The sequence below is a fragment of the Nycticebus coucang genome, chromosome 3 (assembly GCF_027406575.1).
Source record: "Nycticebus coucang isolate mNycCou1 chromosome 3, mNycCou1.pri, whole genome shotgun sequence".
Taxonomy (NCBI): Eukaryota; Metazoa; Chordata; class Mammalia; order Primates; family Lorisidae; genus Nycticebus; species Nycticebus coucang.
The window spans coordinates 2,875,675-2,900,519 of record NC_069782.1 but is presented as its reverse complement, the minus strand read 5'-3'; the positions used below and the strand labels follow the sequence as shown (position 1 = coordinate 2,900,519).

The following is a 24,845-nucleotide window of genomic DNA, read 5'->3' as shown; positions in this document are numbered from 1 at the left end:
AACACTTCACTGCCAAGGAGATGGGAGCTGTGAGTTGGGCCCCAACGAGAGGAGGGCAGGATGAGGGGGGCAGGACAGCGAGCCGAGGGCTCCTTAATGCCACACATGAGGGACATGCAAGACCTGGCAGTGTGAAGCCTGGAGCCCGGCTGTGACCACAAGCGGATTGAGATGGTGACTGGAGGTGAGGGCTGCAGGTGGAGCAGTGGCCCTAGGAGGTCTGGTGAGGCCCAAGGCTCCCTCTCTTGGAGACCCTTGTGGGCTAGGCTGAAGGCTTAGTGTCGCTATGGGACTGAGGGGAGCTGTGCCAGAGTAATCTCAGCAGGGTAAGTGGGAGAGTTACCTGAGTACATTTTGAAAACCCCGTGCTTGTTTATCATTCAAGGCCCAAATCAGCTGGCCCCTCCTCCCTGGAGGCCAGCGTGCTCTGTGCCTGTCTCTGGTCATCCCTGGGGGGCTGCTTGTCCTTCTGGCCTCCTCCCCATGACTCTGTGCAGGATCGTTTCCACGTCTCAGGCTTGCATTTTATTAGGAAAGACCCTTGGTGCCTCATACTTAATTATAATAGTGATGACTCTGACACAGGGGAAGAAAAGGGTCAGGTGACCATGCTTAGAGAGAACGAGCCCACCCCAGGCATGGAGTGCTGTGTCCTCCGAGAAACCTGCAGAGGGCAGGGCTGTGGGTGGTGCTGACGGCTGCCTGTGGCCCTGGGGTTAAGTCCTCGTCATGGTCTGTGTGTTTGTGCTCTCTCAGCTTTAATTCCCTTGAAGGTGAGGGCCACTCGCAGCCCCATGCTCTGGGTGGGGAGCTGTGGACACAGAGGTGAGTGAACTTGATGGACGGAAGTCAGCAACTAAATGTGGTTGAGAATCAGCGTCTCTTCAGCAGAGTGATGGGGGAGTGGGTCATCTACCCATTAGTGATCTAATCGAAAGTAATACTGTGCAATTTAATGTTGCAGTTTCTTAATATTTTTCGCATAAATTAACAAAATGCTTCAAAATGTTACATGCATTCGAAATAGAAATAATTGAATCTCAGGGAAGGGTAAATAGATCATATTGGAATATCCAAGGAGGAATTTCTGATCAGCTTTGGGAGAGAAGGGGTTATCTTGGTGGTATTTTATTGAACCACAAAATGTTATTTATAACCCATGTCAGGGGCAATTAAACTGATTGATGATTAAGAAAGTTTAATAGTTGAATAATAAGATGCAGTTCTTGACAGCTATTTTTTCTCATTTTGAAAGCATATTTTATGAGTCTAATAGTGTTAAGGACGGGCTGTATAACGTGTTTCGGTATAATTATATGGTGGTAATATAACATTCAGACTGGTGTTACATGGCATGTTACTCATAAAAAATTAAAATACCAATTATGTTTTTTTGATTTATTATTGAAGTGGTTTGTTGAATTTGACTTACCCGAAGCAGGGTTAATTAGTACAGATTGATATATTTGAGTAAAAGTACACTAATGTTGAATTGAATAAAAAAGGCCAAACAAAATACATTATTTTCCAGTCACCCCAGGATGGTATCGCAATTTTAGTTACCCTTCATGTTTGTGTAAAAGGCAGCTTCAAGTTGACTGAAAATGTGTGTGATGATTGGCGGCTTCTCGGGTGTCCTGTGGATGGAGGCGTGGGCGGCTTCTCAGGTGCCTGTTGGTGGAGGTGTCCGTGGCTTCTCTGGTGTCCTGTGGGTGGAGGCGTGCGCGGCTTCTCAGGTGCCTGTTGGTGGAGGTGTCCGTGGCTTCTCTGGTGTCCTGTGGGTGGAGGCGTGGGCGGCTTCTCAGGTGCCTGTCGGTGGAGGCCTGGGCGGCTTCTTGGGTGTCCCGTGGGTGGAGGCGTGGGCGGCTTCTCGGGTGTCCCGTGGGTGGAGGCCTGGGCGGCTACTCGAGTATCCAGGGGGTGGAGGCCTGGGTGGCTTCTCGGGTGTCCCGTGGGTGGAGGTGTGTCTCCATCTTAGAAACCATCTGTGCTGTTCTCTGTGACATGTGTTTATTATTTTGTGGTAATATTTATCTTTATGAACCATTTCTTATGCTTAGGAAAATCAATATATGGTTAAAAAATTTGTTGTAGAAATAAGCAGAGATGTTATAAAGTAGGAAACACAAATGACTAATAAACTGAAAAAAAAAGTCTAACTGAGCAAGTAATGAAAATGCAAATTGAACCAATAATGCAATTCTATTTTTGTCTCACAAATCAGCACAGATTTAAAAAGATAATACTCAGTCTTTTCAGGTAAGGTGAGATCGACACTCTATATAATCTTTTGGTGAAACAATCATTCTGGAAGGCACCTGGGTGCCTCCCTGTCCTGAGGAAGGAGGGCGTGTGGGCAGGCGGAGTGATGGGTGCACCTGGAGGTGTTTGCTCTAGCAGAGGTCCACCCAGCAGAGGTCCAGGACAGAGGGTACTAACAGCTACTGTGGTACCCTGATTTCCCTGGAGCCTGAAACATGATTTCAGAAAAATGTTTTTTTCAATATGTGAAAATGACCAAGGTATAAATAAAAACAATAGGACGTACCACATCATATTTAGTCTCACTTCTGGTTTATTAAAGAATGTATATGTGGGCTGAATTGTGTCCCCCAGGCTTGTGTGTCGAAGTCCTAACCCCAATACCACAGAGTATATTTGAGGAGACCATGTCTTTGAAGAGGTAATAGAGCTAAAATGAGGTGATTATGATGTGAGCTGATCCAGTGGGTCCAGCATCCTCCCAAGACGTGCAGGTGAGGACACAAGACAGAGGAGAGACTGTGTGAAGACTCGGAGAAGATGCCCCTGCAGTCCAGGAGAGGCCTCCGGTGGGACCTGCTGCCCCCTGGGTGTTAGACTCGGAGAAGATGCTCCTACAGTCCAGGAGAGAGGCCTCCGGTAGGGCCTGCTGCCCCCTGGGTGTTAGACTCAGAGAAGATGCTCCTACAGTCCAGGAGAGAGGCCTCTGGTGGGGCCTGCTGCCCCCTGGGTGTTAGACTCGGAGAAGATGCCCCTGCAGTCCAGGAGAGAGGCCTTCGGTGGGACCTGCTGCCCCCTGGGTGTTAGACTCAGAGAAGATGCCCCTACAGTCCAGGAAAGAGGCCTCCAGTGTGACCTGCTACTCCCTGGGTGTTAGACTTGGAGAAGATGCCCCTCCATGCCAGGAGAGAGGCCTCCTGTGGGGCCTGCTGCCCCCCTGGGTGTTAGACTCGGAGAAGATGCCCCTGCAGTCCAGGAGAGAGGCCTCTGGTGGGGCCTGCTGCCTCCTGGGTGTTGACTCGGAGAAGATGCCCCTGCAGTCCAGGAGAGAGGCCTCTGGTGGGGCCTGCTGCCTCCTGGGTGTTAGACTCGGAGAAGATGCCCCTGCAGTCCAGGAGAGAGGCCTCTGGTGGGGCCTGCTGCCTCCTGGGTGTTAGACTCGGAGAAGATGCCCCTGCAGTCCAGGAGAGAGGCCTCTGGTGGGGCCTGCTGCCTCCTGGGTGTTAGACTCGGAGAAGATGCCCCTGCAGTCCAGGAGAGAGGGCTCCGATGGGACCTGCAGCCCCCTGGGTGTTAGAGAAGATGCCCCTGCAGTCCAGGAGAGAGGCCTCCAGTGGGACCTGCTGACCCCTGGGTGTTAGACTTTCCCCACACACCCTGAGGAGCATGACGGTCCTGGGAGGCACCTGGAGGCCTAGTCAGGGCACTTGGACCTCACTCTGGAGACCATCGAAAGCTTTTTAGCTGGGGAGTGACGGGGTCTCTACCTTTCAATGGGCGGTCGTGCCTAGCCCAGCACCAAGTGCCCAGTCAGGGAAACACAGGTGTGTGCTGCCTTCTTCACCTGGGCACACCACCACTTGGAAACAAAACAAAACACCTCACAGGTGGAAGGTAGAACAGCACCCTGACTGCCAGTGAGGCTACATGGCAGTGGGCTTGGTGAGGGCCCCATAGTATGGATGACATAGCCAGCTAGGCTGAGGGGGCCTTCAGCATGGGAGATGAGACCACCCCGTGAGGTGAGAGGTGAGGCTGTGTCCAGGCTGTCCGTGTGTGGGGAGCAGGGTATCCCCCTCCTTGCTACCCCACCTCTGGAGAGGGGCAGCATTGGCCACTGAGACGTGCGGAGCCTGTCTCTAGGAGATGTGGACTTAACCATTTGCAGTAGGTGGAGGGTGGACTGGAGCTGGGGGATTGGAGGCAGAAAGCAGAGCCCCCACAGAGCACTTCGCATCTGCATTTGGTGGCAGCTGGAAGAGTGCTGGGATGGCCAAGGGTGCAGGGGCTCCTGGGGGAGGGGCCCTGGAGGCATAGGAGCAGTTGTGGGGGCGCAGCTATTAGTACAAGTCCTGAGGGCTCTGCCCCAGGCCTGGCAGGGTGGTCTTGGCCTCCTGTGAGTTTTGTAGGACCAGGGGCATTTAAAAGTGGGTCAGGTCTGCTTGGTTCCATTGGCTGCTGGTGTGTGGTTGCTCAGTACCCAGGGGCTGTGAAAACTGTTACCCCAGCCCCATCCCCAACCCTCTCTGTGTCCTGCCTGATCCTGCTGCAGCCAACATCTTAACCTCTTGTCCCATGGCTGCTTAGCCCGCCCCTTGTCAGATCAGGATGGGCTGAGGTCTCAGTGTGGACATTCAGAAAGGGTCCCTCTGCCCTTGTCCACCTGGATATCCTTCTTGCTGCTGGAGAGCTGTGATTTCTGGGCAGTCCACTTGACACGTGCTGCCTGTCTTGGCACTCAGGCCACATCCTGTGACCTGATGCCACATTGCAGCTGGCCCCCATTGGCCTGGCTGCTAGGTCTGGGTGTTAGCACCCAGCATCCACAACACTGCTCTGTGGTAGCTCAGCTGAGTCCAGGGGTTCCCCAGAGTTTATGGGGCCTACTCCTGGGTCAGTCACACCATGCCAGCCCACACACCTGCCCCGTCGCCTCATCTGTTTCTGGGTGGTGTGAACAGATTCCTAACAGATGCACTGCCTCTGGGTCACGTAGTCCAGGGCGCTTTGGTGTTAATTGTTCATTGGGTGGAATGGAAAACACAGAGCAAGATCCCACAGTCCCAGAGTTCCTCATCCAGGAAGGTGGAACCAACAAGAAACACTCTTCCTGGCTGATGTCGTGGGCACAGTTGGGGGCACACGTTTGAGGGCACATTCTCATATTGAAGCTGCCTTGGTGAGCCCCAGCAAGGCCCATCTCATTTCACGCTGAATTGGAAGAAAAGCTCCAGTCCTCACCAACCATGCTATTGATATTGGATTTTTCTCCTCCTAGCTAGCTAGGTTCCTGGTTTCAGGAATGGAAGAATGAATTCACGGACCACAGGCAAGCAACAGTTTATTAGAAGATAAGAAAGCTTCCAATACTACAGAAGGGGTTCCAAACTGGTTGCCATTGCAGTTTGGTTGGATTTGGGCTTTTATGCCTTCTCTGCCTGCCCAAACCTGCTGGCAAACAGTGGTTGGGTCTTTCACACTTAGCTGGCTTACACTGATTGGTTTCTTTAAACTTTACTGACTGGCCGCTGCTGACTGGCCCTTTGTTTATGCTGGCCTGCCTTTTCTGCCCAATCCCCAGGAGAAGTCCCTACTCTGGTATTGCTCTGCCTAGCAAGAGCCAGTGACCAGCAGCTGCACGGGTCACCTTAGAGGAGTCCCTCCCGCTGCTTCGTTTCCCAGTCCCTGCTTAAAGTTTTCTAACTCTCAACAGTGTTGTACATCATGGAAAACATATTCTCCCTCCACGGATTTCATGAAAGAAGCCAGACGAGCAGAAAGGTGCAGCTCTGTCTCTGGAAGCTGGGCAGGAGCATATCTGATGTAATGAAGAGGGAGGAGTGTTATTTGTAGAAATGAACACTAATTTCCTCAAAACCAGTAGGGTTCACAGGCAAAGCCAAGATGGAATAGTGACCTTTGAGAAGCAGCCCTGCCGTATCTCTCCTGTGCACCAGGCCCTCTGCTTCCGTGAGCTCTGTTGGGGGTCGGGCTGTCCCCCTCTTTGCGCACCATAGGCAGGCATCTCTTCCCCCACCTGTCAGGTGCCTCCCTCTGCCTGACACCTGAGATCACCGCTGGCCAGGCTGTGCCTCACTCCCTGACTTTCTGAGCAGTCTGGGGCCAGTCTCTCTCCTTGGGAGGTTTTCCGTGGCACGTCCTATGTGCTCTCTCCCCAGTCTCTCTCCTTGGGAGGTTTTCCATGACATGTCCCATGTGCTCTTTTCCCAGTCTCTCTCCTTGGGAGGTTTTCTCTGACACGTCCTATGTGCTCTCTCCCCGGTCTCTCCCCTTGGGAGGTTTTCCGTGGCACGTCCTATGTGCTCTCTCCCTGGTCTCTCCCCTTGGGAGGTTTTCCATGGCACGTCCTATGTAGTCTCACCCCGGTCTCTCCCCTTGGGAGGTTTTCCGTGGCACGTCCTATGTGCTCTCTCCCCTTGGGAGGTTTTCCGTGGCACATCCTATGTGGTCTCACCCTGGTCTCTCCCCTTGGGAGGTTTTCCGTGGCACGTCCTATGTGGTATCTCCCCGGTCTCTCTCCTTGGGAGGTTTTCTCTGACACGTCCTATGTGCTCTCTCCCCTTGGGAGGTTTTCCGTGACACGTCCTATGTGCTCTCTCCCCGGTTTCTCTCCTTGGGAGGTTTTCTGTGACACGTCCTATGTGCGCTCTCCCTCTGAGAGTTGACCTGGACTTGGGTTTTCTGGGCTCTGCATAGTCCACTGTGTGTTCAGTGTTTGCTTTTTGGTGCTCAGCTGGCTCCCTGGGTCTTTGAGTCTTTCTAGGTCTTCCCCAGGTATGTCCGAAAACTGCCTCCACTTTTGTCCACAGCCTCCTTTCAGATTTTGTACCCCAGATGTGGATCAGCTAAGAGCCCTGGCTCCGTGACATAGAGGATGGTGTGAAAGTCTAAACTCTGGTTTTCGCTTGTGCCCTGGAGGTAGCAGAATCGCACAGTGGGCTGGCTGCTAATGACAGCAGGAAAAAGGCCACATCTATGTCTCTCCCAGTCTAATAGGCTGCGTTTCACCACCCTCTACCCAGAAACCTTCTTAGTCTGTTTTTCATGTTCTTAGACACTGCCATGGTCTATAATGACATGTCAGATATTATATGTGAAGTACAGTGTAGACCCAGGTTTAGAGATGGATTTTCTTTGCATCTGTTGACACTTGGCTCAGGGACCCTCAAAACTGACCTGAAGTGTACGGGTTCAGGCAGGCAGTCCTGCCGCAGCCTCCTGAGTAGCTGGGACTACAGGTGCACACTACTGCATCCAGCTAATTTTTCTGTTTTTTGTAGAAATTGGGTCTCCATGTATTGTCCAAGCGAGGCATGAATTCTTGGCCTCCAGTGATCTTCCCGCCTCAGCTTCTTAGAGTTGTAGTAGAACAGCTGAGAGCCACTGCACCTGCCCTGGACGGTTTTCGTTTGGATGCTTCGTCTCCCGTATGTCTTCTTATCGCAGCTGCAGGTTCCTGCAGATTCTGTAGGCTGCGTGTGGTCGAACACATCCTTTCCGGGTCTCTCTGGAGGCCCTGAGCAGGGCTGACTGTGTGGCCTCACCTGGAGGAGTGGGCTTCCTAATGGATCATGCAGAGAGATCCCTGCCAGGGAGGGCAGCTCTGAGTGCTCAGTGCTCAGCGCTTCCACCTAGCCACCCCTCCTAGTCTGTGTGGCTTGATCTAGGGACCAAGCAAATCGAAAATAGATTTAAGAAATAGTCATGAATAAACTGTGGGGAAAATGTTAAAACTTTGCCAGAAAATACAAAATGCAAATTGGGCCCCACTATAATGAGGTGTTTTTCCCTTCCCAGTGAGCAGAGGTGTGAGGATGGCAGTGCTGGTGAGTGAGCAGGAGGTGGACAGCCCTGGGCATTGCCGGCTGCAGCATAAATCGTGAACACTGCTTTTAAATATTTTACTAGTATTTGTCAGGAGCCATAAAATGTTCTTAGTTTTTTGCCTGCCAATTTCACTTGAGCTGTTTGTCTTAAGGAAATCATTCTCCATGTGGATCACATCCCGTATCCAGAAAAGGCGCTTGGGGGGGTCTTCCTTATATTAGTGAAGCGTTTGAAGGGATGTCAGCATCCGGGGAGATGTGGCCAAGTAAACTGGGGCATCCAGCTCTCCAGTCTACTGTGTGACATCCTGAAGGATGGCTCCAGAGAGCACGTTACAAAGTAGGAAATCTTCATCCCAAATGTCAAATTTCAGTGGGGTACGAATTTATATTTATAATGCAGCCGTAGTCATACAAAAGCTGAACAAAACCTATGAATAGAACAAAACTGGCATGAAATTATACTAATAGGTATGCTGGTTGTGTTTGAGATGATAGATTTGTGGTGAGTTCTCCTCTCCTTCATTTAGTATTTTGAGTTCTTTACATTTCTTCTGTGACTGAAGAAGATTTTTTAAAATTCTGTGAATGAAAAAAAATCCCTGCCTGATCATTCCCCACCTCCCAACCTCCCGACCTTGGCTGTGCCCCCCCGGCCCCACCCGTATTGCATGCTGCTCATCACAGCGCCTGCCCTGAGCCCTCAGTGACGACAGGGTGTTCTCCCGCCTCCTGCCCAGGTTTGTCGGCTTTAGGTGGTGGAGCAGCTGCTGAGTCTTCTGCCTTCCCAGCTGCCAGTGAATTTTATAGTTGTTGTTCAGGAAAATAGAACCCTGACAAGTATAAAACCCAGGGGACAGGACGTTTTGGAAGCCCAAGGAGGCCTGTGTCTGCTTCTGCTCTTCCTTCCCAAATGGAGTGTGCACGAGGTGACGGCAGTGCTGGTGGCTCAGCTGCTCACAGAGGCAGGCAGGGTCACGCCTTGGGTGAGGCGCCATACCTGGCCGGTCGTGAGGCCTGTGGGCTGAGCAGGCCCTTGGCATCTGTCCTCTCAGCCTCTGAGCTGCCTGTCTGTCAGGTGTGGGAGCAGGCATCCGACTAGTGTCCGAAGGCTATTGGACGGCTTGCCCGTGTCCCTTCTCTGTGCTCTGACTGTGGGTCCATCAGGAGCAATGTGTGCTTCTGTGATGCCAGAGTGTCAGGACCCGAGTGTGGATGACCAGTTGCCTGCTCATTTGAGGGCTGGGCTCTGTCCCTCCGTGGCTGTCAGCTGCCCCTGTTTGATTTTGTGGTATGTGCACTCGGTCGGAGCCTTGGTTCTGTGCCACCCTGCAGGAAGAATGGGCATTCGGAAGCATGTTTTCGGGATGGGTGGAGATGGACAGAGCTGTTTGTATAGCAGGTACTTGCCACTTAGGAAGAAGCTTATCTGTGGGCTGTTCTACCACGGTGCCTTTTGAGGACTTTCTGGCTTGCAGGCACCCCACTAGATGACCCCCCAACTCCAGATGACCTGTAGAGTTCGCAGCACCCTGAGCTATGGGGTCGCCTGACAGTGGGAAGGGAAGGAGCCTGTGCATTAGAGGTAGGTCCATGTGGGCTGTTCAGAGGAGCATGTTTCTTTTTGCAGACCATTGAAGAGCCACACAATTGATAAAATTATTTTAAGCAGAAGTATGTTTTCACTGAGAGAAGTATGTTTTAAAAATCAGCTGAAAGGAAGCAGTCTTATTTTGTTTGGACTGTGTGCTGTAATACGTGGACCGTCTGTCCAATTTCCGTGTTGATATAGTAGCCCCATAGCTATTCTGTGATTACATTCTGTCCAGTTGGGATAGTTACAATGTAGCAGTTTTTTACTTCACTTTTATGGTCCATTTGCTGGGTGTAATAGAGAGGGATGAATGAGATGCATCGATTACTGAGGGACGGCTGACGGGGGCATTGTGAGCGCTGCTGGAATCTGGCTCAGGGGTCAGAGTGCGGGCCTGGTTCCTGCAAGGCCGTGCCCACTGAGTGACCACAGGCAGCCTCCCAAGCAGAGACCATGGCCACGAGCCTCGTTTTGGTCTTGTGCATTAAGCCCAGATGCTGGCCACTAGCCAACAGCACTCCCCGCTGTTGCTGTAAACTTGAGGAGAGAGACCCCGGCTGGGATGTAAGCACCAAGATGTGGGCTGGGTGTGAGTGATGTACTGAAGACCAAGGACTGATGTGGAGAGCAACCCAGTGTTCTCTAGGCTGGTTGAAATGGCTCCAGCCTGCCGCCTTGTCCAAGCTGTCAGTGAAGGCCGGGTAGTCTTTAAGTGGGAGTGGCAGGTCCTTGCACATGACCTCGCTCTGGGACCCTGCATCATCCAAGCAACAAAGCAGTATGCCTTTCCATGCCTGTGCTTTTGGGCGGCACTTTGCTTTGTGAGTAGTAAAGACCCAAGGCACCTTATCCCTCCTGACACGCTGTCCCGCTGTCTAACCACTTGCTCTTGTTCATGTGGCTTTGGATCGTCTGTCCTGTTGCCTGAGTCCCCAGCCAGACCTGAGCAATGTCAGAGCAGGGCCCAGGCTGCTTTCTCCTGGGTTCCCATGGCTCCCCTGTGGGAACCTAGTGTGCTGTCTGAGCACAGCAAGGCTCTGTGGGTTTGAAAGGGCTTTGACATATTTTGTCTGATTCTTCCAAGGAACGCATTTGTTTCCCCTGAGCAGTGCACATGCAGTCAGCCCTCATGTCTGTGGCTGTGGCTCTGTCACTGTGGCGTGCAGTCGGCCCTCGTGTGTGGCTCTGTCACAGTGGTGTGCAGTTGGCCCTTATGTCTGTGGGTATGGCTCTGTCACAGTGGTGTGCAGTTGGCCCTCGTGTCTGTTGGCGTGGCTCTGTCACAGTGGCGTGCAGTCGGCCCTCGTGTCTGTTGGCGTGGCTCTGTCACAGTGGTGTGCAGTTAGCCCTCATGTCTGTGGGTGTGGCTCTGTCACAGTGGTGTGCAGTTGGCCCTTATGTCTGTGGGTATGGCTCTGTCACAGTGGCGTGCAGTCGGCCCTCGTGTCTTGGTGTGGCTGTGTCACAGTGGTGTGCACTCAGCCCTCGTGTCTGTTGGCGTGGCTCTGTCACAGTGGCGTGCAGTCGGCCCTCTCGTGTCTTGGTGTGGCTGTGTCACAGTGGTGTGCAGTCTGCCCTCGTGTCTGTTGGTGTGGCTCTGTCACAGTGGTGTGCAGTTGGCCCTTATGTCTGTGGGTGTGGCTCTGTCACAGTGGTGTGCAGTTGGCCCTTATGTCTGTGGGTGTGGCTCTGTCACAGTGGTGTGCAGTTGGCCCTTATGTCTGTGGGTGTGGCTCTGTCACAGTGGTGTGCAGTTGGCCCTCATGTCTGTGGGTGTGGCTCTGTCACAGTGGTGTGCAGTTAGCCCTCATGTCTGTGGGTGTGGCTCTGTCACAGTGGCGTGCACTCAGCCCTCGTGTCTGTTGGCGTGGCTCTGTCACAGTGGCGTGCATTCAGCCCTCGTGTCTGTTGGCGTGGCTCTGTCACAGTGGTGTGCAGTTGGCCCTCATGTCTGTGGGTGTGGCTCTGTCACAGTGGCATGCAGTTGGCCCTCGTGTCTTGGTGTGGCTGTGTCACAGTGGTGTGCACTCAGCCCTCATGTCTGTGGGTGTGGCTCTGTCACAGTGGTGTGCAGTTAGCCCTCATGTCTGTGGGTGTGGCTCTGTCACAGTGGCGTGCACTCAGCCCTCGTGTCTGTTGGCGTGGCTCTGTCACAGTGGTGTGCAGTTAGCCCTCATGTCTGTGGGTGTGGCTCTGTCACAGTGGCGTGCACTCAGCCCTCGTGTCTGTTGGCGTGGCTCTGTCACAGTGGTGTGCAGTTAGCCCTCATGTCTGTGGGTGTGGCTCTGTCACAGTGGCGTGCACTCAGCCCTCGTGTCTGTTGGCGTGGCTCTGTCACAGTGGTGTGCAGTTAGCCCTCATGTCTGTGGGTGTGGCTCTGTCACAGTGGCGTGCATTCAGCCCTCGTGTCTGTTGGCGTGGCTCTGTCACAGTGGTGTGCAGTTGGCCCTCATGTCTGTGGGTGTGGCTGTGTCACAGTGGCATGCAGTTGGCCCTCGTGTCCGTGGTTTCTGCTTCTGTATTTTCAACCATATTGGCTCCAAAATATTTAGGAAAAAAATTACATCTGTCTGAACACGAAGACTCTTCTTCTCATTCTCTAAACGGTATGCTGCAGCAACTCAGCAACTGTTGCATGATATTGTTAGAAGTAATCTAGAGATGATTTGACATATCCCGGCATGAGTGCAGGATTTGTGCGGATGTTGCTCTGTTTCCTGTCGGAGACGTGAGCATCCAGGGCTTTTGTGTCCACAGGAGGCCCTGAGGCACATCCCTTTCTGACACGAGGGACGCCTGAATTTCCATGTGCGGAATGAACATTGATCCCCTTCTCAGTGTGGTTAACCACGGCCTTCAGGAATGAGGGGAGCCTTGTGTGGGTCAATCTTTCTTTCCATTGGGCTCCATTTTTAATTTGAATGAGGGAACATTTTGCTGATTGATTTAAAGACCCATTTATCCTTTGAGGAATTATTTTTGACTTAATTAGATAAAGGGAGTAAATCAGTTTAATGGATTGATTTATGATCAGCTTGTGTTTTCAGATTACTGTGACTCAAGAATGCTTACTTTCTGTGTACATTTCTGCCGTCAGCCTTCTGAAAGATGAGTGTCTCTGCAGAGTCTCCTTCTAATTGGAAACACAGCTCCAGGAAGGTGGGGTCAGCCAGAAGGCTTATACTCTTTTGCTCAATAATATGTAATAAAAATCCTGATCCTTTGATGCAGCAAATAACATGAAGTAAAGCTTTGGCCCCGTGGGCATAATGGGAGGTACCGGTCCTGGCACCCCAGGTGACGTTATGGACCCGAGTGCTCTTGGAAGGTTCTGCCTTCTCGGTGCTTGTTGCGTGACTGGAGACGCGAAAGAACAGTAGCTTTGCCGTGGGTATAAACTCGCTCCTGCAATTATTAAGTCAAGAAACAGACTACACAGTATGGGATGTTTCTAAATATTATCCTACAGTGCTGACCCACAGAGGGTCCAGAACTGGGCAGGAGCCTGCCACCTCAGACAGCTGGAACCTGAGCACCCTCGGGGTCGGGTGCGTTTCCTGGCTTCCCGAGAAACTTCACCTACAGTTTGCAGAGGCACATTCAGCTTTTCAACTGTGTCCCCACACAGTAAAATCATTTTGGCTTCTCCAATAACCCGGATCTTTTTCTGAAAAGGAGGCAGTTAGAGTGTATTGCAGTGTGAAGCTATTTGAAAGTGCTTCCCTCGGCTCAAGCATATTCTTTTTCATTTTAATGATGTTTGTGTCATCATTAGTAGAAGCAGATTAGACATATATTGTCTCAAATTTAGCAATAACACAAATATTTCTTGTTAACCAGAAAAATTGGGAATAAGTTTTTATCATAGTTCAGAGAGAGTCTCAGCAGGACGTCTGCCCACTGTGCTCCAGGCCTGGCTCTGTGTACAGTTTGTCTTTCCTCCCGGGCGCCTCACTCCCGCCAACTGCCAGGCACTGCAGCAGGGGCTGTGGGAGGGAGGTGGGCTGCCCTTGGGAGCTGCACCCATCATGGGGGACAGGAGCAGAAGGTAGCTGTCCAGGTGCCATAGCTGGGCACCAGGCATGCTCTCTGCCACATTCATTCTCGCAGGGGGTGGTCTAGTGCTGGGCTTCATGATGGTGGAGTCAATTTCTCTAGCTGTGTCTGTTCTAACCAGAGTGGCAGTTGTGGTGTGGCCCACCCTTCCTGTATGCTTCAGGGGCACTGGGCCAGCAGGTCTTGAGTGGCAACGTTGCTACCCGCCTGTGTTCTCCTCTCCATCTCCACATTGTGTTGCAGGAGACTCTCCTCTCCAGCCCTCCCAAACCGTCTGCACCCAGGGGGGTCTGCAGCAGTAGCACTCCTAGCGCCCTAAGCTGAGGATGCTTCCCTAACGTGCAGGTGCTTCCCTCTGCAGGGACGTCCACTTCCAGCCTGGAGCCTGGGCCCTCTGTCTCATCTCTGCCTTCCCTCTGCATCACCGTATGCAGTCCCACTACCCTGCACAGCTCCACGGGATGGGGGGCTCTGTGCAATCGCACACTGTCACACTGTTCACTGTCCACCTGGCAGGGCCCTCACGTACAGTGTGACTGTGAGTTGCATCTCCCTGTAACAGACAGGTAGGACACGCTGGGAGAATGAATGACTGAGCCTTCTCTTCTTCTAGACTGTGAGGGTGTAACCTGTTTTGTCTTCACTTTTCTCCCAACCTCACAGTTTCCTCTTGCACATAAAAGTAATTGATCCTGCTATTACAGTGAATCTCTGTTTCAACATGGTACTTCTGTTAACAGAAACTGATACTCATGGCATTATTAAAAAATTAAGGATGTACCTGGGTGTGATGGCTCATGCCTGTAACCCCAGCACTCTGGGAGGCCGAGGCAGGTGGATTGCTTAAGCTCAGGAGTTTGAGACCATCCTGAGCAGGAGTGAGACCCCCACCTCCACTAAAAATAGAAAGACTGGTCGAATGTAGTGGTGTGCACCTGTAGTCCCAGCTACTGGGGAGGCTGAGGCAGAAGGATTCCTTGAGCCCAGGAGTTTGAGGTTTGCTGTGAGCTGTGACACCATGGCACTTTACCCAGGGTGACAGAGTGAGACTGCCTCAAAAATAAAAATAAACATTAAGGATCTGGTTAAGTTAAAAGAATGTTTTGAGTTAAAGAAAAATGACATAAAAAAATGAATCAGAACAAGGATGACCAAAGACACAGAAAGTTTTTTTTTTTTTTCCACCTTTCCTTTGGTGTCCACACCACTATTGTTATTTTCCCAAATGTTGTCAAGAGACCTCTTCCCACATGGAGAGGCTAGTGGGTTCTGATCATTTGGGGTTCCTCCTGGAGCTGGCAGCTGACAGCTGGATGGGGCCAGACGATGTCTTCCTGGCTGTCCAGTGCTGAGAGTGTTATCCCTGTTCTGTGAGGACTGCTGCTGCGACCACGTGCCTGTGCTGTGGGCTGCAGAGCACGGCTCCAGTTATAGCCATGGGGCAGAGCTGGGGACTGTGGCTGTGGTTCAGTCTACAATGTTGAGCTGAACATGATTTATATTAGAATTACCTATTTCTACTGCTGAACCGATTTGATCACTGCATTAGTTGTTTTTGCTGAACCAAAGAGTTTTGTGGATTTATCGTCTTGAGTTGTGATGTTACTCTCCCCAAAGCAGGACTTTTCCCCTTTGCATTGGAACCCAAATCTATGTAATTAAGAGCAAAAATCTCTATCACTAAAGTGTCAAGTTTTCAAAATTAAAACTCCCAAGTTGGGAAGTGTGAAAGATTAGATCCACAGAACAATTCCAGCTTGCTTATAAAGAACAGAGTGTTTTGATTGCTAGTTAAGCCCATGATTATGTGGAGAGGTTCACTGTGAGCCTCTGCCGTGTCGGTGCTGACTGTGGGGCTCAGTGGCAGGGCCGGCTCTTCACAGCAGCCTTTGTGTTACAGGTGATGAATCTCTATACTTATCTTGGTCCTTGTTGTCCTGGAACCTTTGAGATGAAAGGATCTGTTTACATTTGAGGGATTTCCCCCTTTCCAGGCTCTTCCATTTGATGTACTGTGAGAGAGAGTGTAATTCTGTACCCCGTCTCCTGTTTTCCACATTCTTTGATAATGACAAGATGTCCGTCCTCTGGGCCCCTGGGATGCGGATGTCATCTCACAGATGAAGGGGAGGCTGGCAGAGAAACGAGCTCCCTGAGAGGATCTAGGGCTTTGGGTGATCTGGTGGTGACAGAGAAGGGGACATCTACCATGTTGTGTGGCTACGGGGTTGCTGCTTGCGGTCATGAAGTTGTGCTTTTCTGGGGTTGCACTGTGCATCGTAGATTTGATCAGTGACTGAAGGTGCCTCCCTCCTTCTTAGGAGTCAGAGGCTTCTGTGCTGTGTGACATCCACTGTGAACTTGGTGGAAAGAACACAGATCCTGTTGTCAGGCAGACACAGGGTCATGGCCAACCTCTGCCATTCCTGGTTCAGGTCCCGAGACAGCACCACCTATGATGCCTTATCTGTGCAATGTCAGGGCCTGTCGGGTGGTGCGGGATCATGAGTGCACACATGGACACCAACACGAGGAGGACGTGCGGCACAAGCTCCCATCTGTCGGCACGAGTAGGTGTCCCTGTCCTTACTCCTGGCTCATCATCGCCACATCTTTTTTGTTTTTTGAGACAGAGTCTTACTTTGTCGCCCTTGGTAGAGTGCCGTGGTGTCACAGCTCACTGCAGCCTCAAACTCTTGGGCTTAAGTTATTCTCTTGCCTCAGCCTCCCAAGTAGCTGGGACTACAGGCGCCCGCCACAATGCCTGGCTGTTTTTTTGTTGCAGTTGTCATTGTTGTTTTTAGCAGGCCCAGTCTAGGTTCGAAACCATCAGCCTCCGTGTATGTGGCCGGAGCCCTACCCACTGCACTAAGGGCTCTGCCTGATGTTGGTTTTGAACCCATCAGCCTCCCTGTTCCTTTATCCTCTGATCATTTTTGTTTTCTAGACATAGAGAAGTGGTCAGAAAAATTTCTGCTCTTTGTTTCCTTGAAACAGCTTTTTGAGGTATTTCAGAGTAGCATTTATGTCCCTGTGTGATTTTCTCCTTACCAGGCTAAATATCCTCTATTCTTTTATTAGTTCTTCTTATCTACCCATTTATTCACCTGGATGCCCATTCCTGCCTACCCATCTCTTCATCTGTCCGTCATCCATCCACCCAGCCACACATCCACTTGTCTACCCAGCATCACTCATCCACCCAGCCATCATCTAGCTATTCATCCATCCACACATCATCACCCATCGTCCATCTGTCCATCTGTCCACCTATCCACCCATCTACCCATCCACCTGCCCACCCACATTGGTGGAGTAGTCAGACCTGGGCTGGTTGTTGTCATCATGCAGTGCTGTCTACACCTTATAGCACTAGCCTTGACACTGAAGGCTGGCAGCACTCCTCAGTCTATAGTCATTCTGCAAGTTTCTCAAAACATTTACAAGGGCAATATCACCGTCTTTGGGAATTTTTAACTTAGGGACATTTATCTGAGGAAAAGGCTGGCCTTAGTTAAACTGTTCCAAATGGCTTAAACTGTGTTATTTTTTCTATTGCAAGAAATAACAACTGTTCATTGTGAAAATTTATGTTTCTTTTTACTCCATACTGTTCTGCAGAAAATAAAGAGCGAGAGTCTTCCACCCCCACCCCTTATGCCCTTTTGGGGTACCCTTATGAGCAATGTTGTGTGTTCTTGTGGGGCTGTGTTCCAGACCCCTCTGTGGGGCCTGGACCCCTCAGCACTATCTCTGGAGGGCCAGACACCCCAGCCCAGGGCTGTTTTCTGCAGCTCTTCTTGGGCTCAAGAGCTGCCTTTGCCAACTTAGGTAGGTGCTTTCTCAGGTTGGGGATATTTATCTCATTCTAATGATAAGGGTGACTCTGATTCTCTGGATGTTTAGAAGACAAATTAGCAAAGGGGTTCTTAGCATTAAATGCAATTATTTCATTACACTGAAGAGTGACAAATGGCCACTGTGAGAACTGACACCTGGAGTTGGCCACTGACATTTCTTTGGGTAAATTAAGAAGCATTGGAACAGATGAGGGAAGAGCCAGGCCTCTGCTGGCCCCACGCAGCACCCGTTTACTGGAGATCTGCCTGTGACAGCCAGCTGCAGTCATGAACTTGAGAAGGGGCTGTTGCAATCTCCAGAGGGCCTTATTCCCTGTTCACCTTTTGTTACATCTGAGGAAATATCTTCATGCTTGAAGGCCCTTGAAAGAGAGACTGTATTGATGGAAACTTCCCCGAAGAAGCCCTCTGATTTATTGTTGCTCATTCCATTCCCAGAGATTGGAAAATAAATAGATTTGCTCTAAGTCTGCAGAGTGCCGAGTGGACTCTGTTGAGGCTGTTTTCCCAGTGTGGTTGTCACGTGCTGGTGGCGAGACCCTCATCCTGGCATCAGTGTGTGTGGCCTTCTTGGTACTTCCCTGCAGGACGGGCATGCTGGTGGGCCTGGGCAGGGCACTAGTGAGACAGTTCCTGCAGCTGTGGACTGGCAGAGATTACACCGAGATTATACTTCCTACCATGGACTGCCACCAGAAATTTGAGAGAAAGGCCTTTCCCTCAGAGTCACTGAGGGGGCTTCATCTGGGTGGGCGTGGCCAGGTTCTGAGGCCAGGCACCCTGCAGGGCCAATGGGTGGACAGGGCTCCTGGGAGAGTGCTTGTGTCAAGGTGAGCTCAGGCTGAGTGGTCAGGGAGTGACCACCTGTGTCTGCCTTCCAGAGCCTGTGTTGAGGAAGACCCTGGAGTCCAGTGTATCCAAGACGCTGTGGGCAATGGTGCCCTTCACAAGCCCGGGTCCTAGGGATAACCGACCCACTTTCTGCATGGCCCTCCCCACCTTTGTGCCTAACCAGTGATGTTTTCAATTTTTAAAGTTGTTTGCTTTCCTCTCTAATGCATGAGCCTCCTGAGGGCATCAGCCGTATCCCGTAATCTGTGCCCAGTGGCTGGGGTGTGGAGACAGAGGTTGCACACTGAGCACCTGCTGCCTGCCGTTCATGTCGCCCTTTGCTGGGGTCAGTCCCCGTTCTGCCATGAAGGGATGTGTCAGCCATGGAAAGGAGGGAGGCGCTGGCACCCGCTGCCTCACGGGAACATGTGGAGTGAGAGGGGCCAGCCTCAGATGGCCTGCGGCGTCCAAATCCGTCTGTGTGACATGTGCTGGACAGGCGGGTGTGCAGAGAGTGCAGATGAGCAGCGGGCAGGGCCTGGGTGGAGAGGAGGTCACGGGGAGTGATTACTGACGGATGCCTGATTTCTTCTGGGTGATGGAAATGTTCTGGAATTGGATAGTGATGACAGCGACTCAACTCTGAATTATATACTTTAAAGGGTGTAGTTTATGGCATATGAATGGTTTCTCCATTAAAAAACCCAAACCATACCTGTTGAGTGAACAAGGGAGTATGTGGGGGGGGGGCAGGGTGCCGATCCATTCTCACATCCCTACACATGACTCCCACTGGCCTGGAGCTGAGTGAGGAGTGGCCTGACAGAGTCTGTCACTCCTGACCTTGGGGCCACAAGGCCCTGCTGGGTTGGATGTGTGTCCAGAGCCCAGCTGGACAGCTGCTGTCTGAGGGGTCTTGATGTGGAGACGCTGTCCCCTCATGGCCAGCTGAGAATGCAGGAAACCGTGTGTCCTCCACTTGCCCTGCTCACACACCTTCAAGTGGGTTGGGAATGTGTGGAGCTGCGGCCCGGGATCGATGAAATCAGATTGGATCTTATGGAGCCTATGTGTGAGCTGTGCCTGAGTCTTCATGGCCTCCAGTGAAGGACCTGGCTCTGGGACCAGATGGTGGGGCTGTGTTGCACCCCTGCCCACCTACCAGGCTGCTCGGAAGGCCGTGGCCGTTGCTTCTTGGCACCCCTCTGTCCTTTGGGAGTAGTGGTGGTAAAGTGAGTCTCGACAGAGAGTAAATGAACAAATGCATTTATCACAGGTGGCCAAGTGCCCGGCGTGTAGGAGGCTCTCCATAAATGTCGGCAGCTGTAATCACTGAGACTTGTACCTGCTTAAAACATCCTAAATATATTCTCTGCTGAAATGTTTCTTTCCTTAAGGAACATTTTCCTTACAAAGATGCCAGGTACATTGACAAATAGGAGTAAAAAAATTAAGAAACCTAGGATACATTAAGAACATTTATGAATGTTATGCTGGATGATAGCAATTTTTATAAGGACATAAAATTAGTTTGTTCAAATATCTGATCAGCCACTTCAATTAGGCATCTATTTTGCATTTCAAAAACTTTTAAGTTTTATTTTCTCATTAGGTTTTTTATACTTTAAGAAGGAAATTATTTTGAGCACCTTTGGTATTTCTTTGAAGCACATCTGTGTCACCACTTTCTGGGTATTGAGTTGTAGCATAGAAGTATTTATCTGGTGGAGTTTTGGAAACTCTAAGTTTGGAAACAGGTTTTTAGAGGAATTATTGCCAAACGAATATGTAAATATATTAGAAGCAGAGTTTTTAAAATCTTATGAAAAAAACATTCAGATCTGTCAGGAATAAGTAATGTGTTATGGGTTCTATCTTATTAGGATGTGAAATGCCTGAGAAGCAATCATTTACAATATATTAATTATGTTAATTGCAGAGGATTTAGAATATTAATTTTCTGCGATTAATTAGTTATTAACATTGAGAACTATGAAGTGACGAAGTGAATAGACGGGTCCTGTAGTGGGGCCACGGGAATAGGGCAGGCTGGACTCAGCTGCAGCTCTCCCCTCGGGCCGCTCGGCTGCGCCCGCCTCGTGGCCCTGTGCTCACTCTGCTGACAAAGTGCTCCCTCTGTTGGCTAAGTGCTCCTTGTCTTTTTCATGCTCGGCACTGTACAGAAGCAGAGGACGTGGACACCGTGGACGTGGCCAGCGTGCCCGCCGATGTGCTGCGCAACATTGAGGCCGACACCTACTGGTGCATGAGCAGGCTGCTGGATGGCATTCAGGTGAGTGTCCCAAAGCTCCCTTCCTGTGTGTGCTGGTGGGGGCCAGTATGGCTGTGTACTTGCTCCTGATGCCCCCGTTTCTATATCGGGATTTGAACGGGCCACCAGGGTTGATGAGGAAGGAGAACAGTGTGTGTGGCCCTTCTTCTGGGGACAGTCGTGATGTCCTGCTGAGGGTTCTAGCAGGAAGGCAAGGTGCAGGGTCTGGTTCCTGTGGGTCCTGGTCTTCCTGACCTGCTGCCCGCAGACTCCAGCTGGCTGTGCCACATGCAGGCAGGGCCCGACTCTCCAAGGGCTCTTCCCCTGGAAGGGCATCAGGTTTGGGGCTGCAGCTCCTGGTCTGGAACACTGGGCTGTGAGTAGCCCTTTGGCCTGCTGGCCTTGGTGGCCAGGCCTCCATGTGCCCAGGATTCACTGCAGAGAACACAAGGGAGTGGGAGCCCCACCCAGCATGACAAGGGCTCTGCTGGTCACTGAGTCAGTGAGGGTCTATGGCTGAGTTCCAGTGACAGGGCCGATCTTAAGGTAAAGGTGTCAGGGAAGAAACCCACACAGGGCCTGGGAAGGGCCTGTTGGCAAGGGAACAAGAAGGAGACCTGGAGCTAGCGGGGGTTGCAGAGACATGGCTGCGGTGGATAGGCCCCCAAGGGGCATGGGACATTCAGGCTTATTTTGTGCTGACACAGCCATCAGAACACCTGTAAGTACGGTTGCAGGCCTGCCTGGAGGAGCTCACGGAGGGATGGAAGATACCACTAAGTGCAATGCAAGGACAGAAAGCATGTGCCCCAGGCCCTGAATGTGGGACAGAAGAGACTTCAAGGAGGACCTCAAATTTTGCTGAAGGAGCTGGATGTGTCAGAAAGAGGAGGGGACGAAGCCCAGAGCAGAGTTTCAGGGATGGAAGTTTTCTGAGGGAGTGAATTTGCAAGGTTTGTCCTGGGCACTGCCCTGCAGGGGGCCCCTGCAAAGAGGGCAGGCGGTGTCCAGGAGAGCCCGTTTAGCCCAGCACAAGTGGGGGGCCCTTTCATCTGAGAGAGTGAGGAGATGTGGCTACACCTTGCTTGTCACTGGGGTCTACTGTCTGGGCTTTCGGCTTTTCCTGGACCATTATCACTGCTGCCGTCCCTATTGCCACTAACTAGAGAGGTCTCCACCAAGTTACTTGATTTGATATGGTCAAAATATGTGTGTATAGAATGTAGTCCAAGATTTGGGCTCTGAGGTCTAACTTGAATATATTGGCTACAGTGACTCTGTTGAGGCGAACTGTGTGGGTTCCTGTTAATGTGATAACTCAGGAGCTGACAGAGAGAAAGTGGAAGCCCTTAGTGTAATTGAAGAGTGGAAACCTCTTATCTGTCAGCTGATCTAGACTCTTTGTGACTTATTTTGTTTCTAGTAAAGAAAAATGTGCCTATTGGAGACATATCTTAGCCTATGCATCAATTCATCATTTTCCCTACTTTGCTAATATCTTCATTTATTTTATTCTTTTTTCACAGACCTTAAGACTTTCCTCCCTCTTAGAAAAGAGATTGAATTGTAATGTAAAACTTTATAAATTTCAGATGTCATCTCTTTGATTGTGAGTGATGGAACTTGTGCCATTTAAATACAACATTATCTGACTTCTATTTGTAAATAAAATCAGCTGTACAATGAAATCAATGCTGGGTTTTCATCTCTCACCTGAGATTTGTGGTCTGATGAAATGGTTTGTTGGCAGGGTGGATGCGTGCAAGGGCCAGTGCTGTCCTGGTGTGTGTGTTTACATGACATCTCTGTCCAGTGCTGTTCTGGTGTGTGTCTTTACATGGCATCGCTGTCCAGTGCTGTCCTGGTGTGTGTGTTTACATGGCATCGCTGTCCAGTGCTGTCCTGGTGTGTGTGTTTACATGGCATCGCTGTCCAGTGCTGTCCTGGTGTGTGTGTTTACATGGCATCGCTGTCCAGTGCTGTCCTGGTGTGTGTGTTTACATGGCATCTCTGTCCAGTGCTGTCCTGGTGTGTGTGTTTACATGACATCTCTGTCCAGTGCTGTCCTGGTGTGTGTGTTTACATGGCATCGCTGTCCAGTGCTGTCCTGGTGTGTGTGTTTACATGGCATCGCTGTCCAGTGCTGTCCTGGTGTGTGTGTTTACATGGCATCTCTGTCCAGTGCTGTCCTGGTGTGTGTGTTTACATGGCATCTCTGTCCAGTGCTGTCCTGGTGTGTGTGTTTACATGGCATCTCTGTCCAGTGCTGGCATCCATCTTTCTCTTGTGGGATTACAATGAGCCTGGATTCCAGGTTGATGGCACTTAGTTTGCACCACCCGGGGGACGTGGGAGCTTGGCTGTGACTCCTATAGCTAAGACTGCTCCAGCTGAGCTCTTCTTGGGGACCGTTTTAGTGTGTGCAAGCACAGCTCCATTTGGGCTTTAGATAAATGTGAAGATATGATTCGTTTTAAACCAGGCCGACGAGTCGCCCAGAGCACTTCGCCTGTGGTCCCAGGTGCCTCTGTCTGCACTGTTGGCGGGCTCTGTCTCTCTGCTCACTTCCCACTCCTGGGCTCACCTGCTGCTGCTGCTTCTTCTGGAACTGCTAGAACCACATCCTCTGCGCACTCTTCAGGCGTTGTCCTGATTGTAGCCATGGAAAACCTCTGTAGGTTTTGTTCAATGCAAACTCTTGGCCTAGCCTTTGCCAGTTGTTCCAGCATTTCATTAAGGTCAAGTTTATTGATCAGATTGTGCCAACAGGACACACCTTTGTCAAAGAGACTCTAGCGGAGTCACCGAAACCAGAACGGTGGACTGGGGCTCTTCTAGCAGGAGTGGGGGCCCTTCAGGGCTCATGGGCTGCAGATTTCATGATTGGCAGTGAGTCCTGGGGGCAAGAGGAGGAACAGTGGTATCTCCTGTGGGGTGGTACTTCCTGACACTGTTTCCCTCTTGCCAGATGGGAGGTCACATGCCCGATGTCAGAGGCCACCTTGACCCCCACAGCCTGAGGCATTCTGCTTCATGGCCTTTCCCAACCCAAATACACAAGAGTGGGTTCTGGAGCCCAGACACCACATCATCTGTTTTCCTCACCCCCGTATGTCCTGGAATGTAGTGGGCTCACCATGGAGACCTTCTGCCTCGCCCGATGCTCTCACCACACAGGCCTGTGGTATTTGTATGGGAAAAGCCACAGAAGATGGACTTACAGTAGCAAAATACAAAACAAGCACCAAAGAGAACCCCAAGGATGCATGTTCACTGGCCCCGTAATTAGGAGGATTTGTAGCTAGAGACTTGAGCTACTGCAGCAGTGTTTTGAAAGGAACTATAAAATGTGTAGGTTTACAGTGATTAGGGATAAAGGAAAAGTTTAAACCAAATCAAGACTCTGAGAATAGAACTCATAGATTTTATAATAAAAGGAACCCAGCAGAACCCCCAGCAATCCAAAGTATGGTCATTAAAATTTAAAACTCATTAGATACAACAGAAGAGAGAATTAGTTAAAACAGACTATAGTTGGGAGGAAATTACTGAGCTGGCAATACGGAGGTACTGAAACTATGACAGAGAGACTAAGACCTGGAAGAGAGAATGAGAATAATAGGTCTAGAAAGAGAAAACCCAGTATTCCTACAGATTGTAGCTGGGAATTCTCCAGCAGTGATGAAAGATTGTTGCTTACAGTCATTAAATAAATCTCAAGAAAGATGAATTAAGAGCAAGTCCCACAGGGAGGCGTGACAGCCTGCTGGGCAGGAGAGAGAAACCTCACGGTGGAAAGTGGAGCAGTGTATTTGGGGTTCTGGAGGAAAGTAACTCAGCGCACATTGGACTTAAAAACACAATACTTCACCTGAAACAAGAGCACAGAAAGGCAGGATGGAAGGAGCAGATGAGCACAGCAACCCCGGCATAGGAGTGTGGCCGTGGAGCGCTGACCTCGCTGTGCAGTGCCGTGGATGTGAGGGGGAAAATCATCACGAGGGTTCAGGTATCACTGCCCAGGGGTGAGGGGGTAAATTCCCTAGGGAAGATGCTCCATAATCCCAAGCATAGGCTCTCCATGTGTCTGTGTACATGTCCATGAGTGTAACGGGGGACAGAGAGAGAAGCAGCAGTGTGCAGGGTTTCCAGGGACCGGTCACTGCTGGGCACTGTTCTGAGTGCTCCGACAGCAGCCTACAAGCTACTTCCTCCATGGGGTTAGTAGGTTGCAGTGTTGGGATTTAGACCCACACGGTCTAGCTCTAGCTCTAGTCGGTCCAGCAGGTAAGACTTAGTAGGATTTGGGGACATTTGCAGCACAGAGAAGATAAGTTTGGGCTAATGGACTTGTCTAGAAGCCCATATCCAGCCTGCAGAGAAGATTCATTCTTCCAGCACCC

At 50.9% G+C, this 24,845-nt stretch overlaps 1 protein-coding gene across 3 annotated transcripts in view; it reads left to right on the top strand.

Annotated features, from left to right (window-relative positions):
• TBC1D22A (TBC1 domain family member 22A) overlaps nucleotides 1-24,845 on the top strand; it is a 314,377-nt gene that overhangs the window by 145,516 nt on the left and 144,016 nt on the right. For all 3 annotated transcript variants that reach the window (XM_053582457.1, XM_053582458.1, XM_053582459.1), the window contains exon 9: nucleotides 20,354-20,463. In XM_053582457.1, the coding sequence (XP_053438432.1) occupies nucleotides 20,354-20,463 (110 nt within the window). The remainder of the gene's footprint in view (nucleotides 1-20,353; nucleotides 20,464-24,845) is intronic.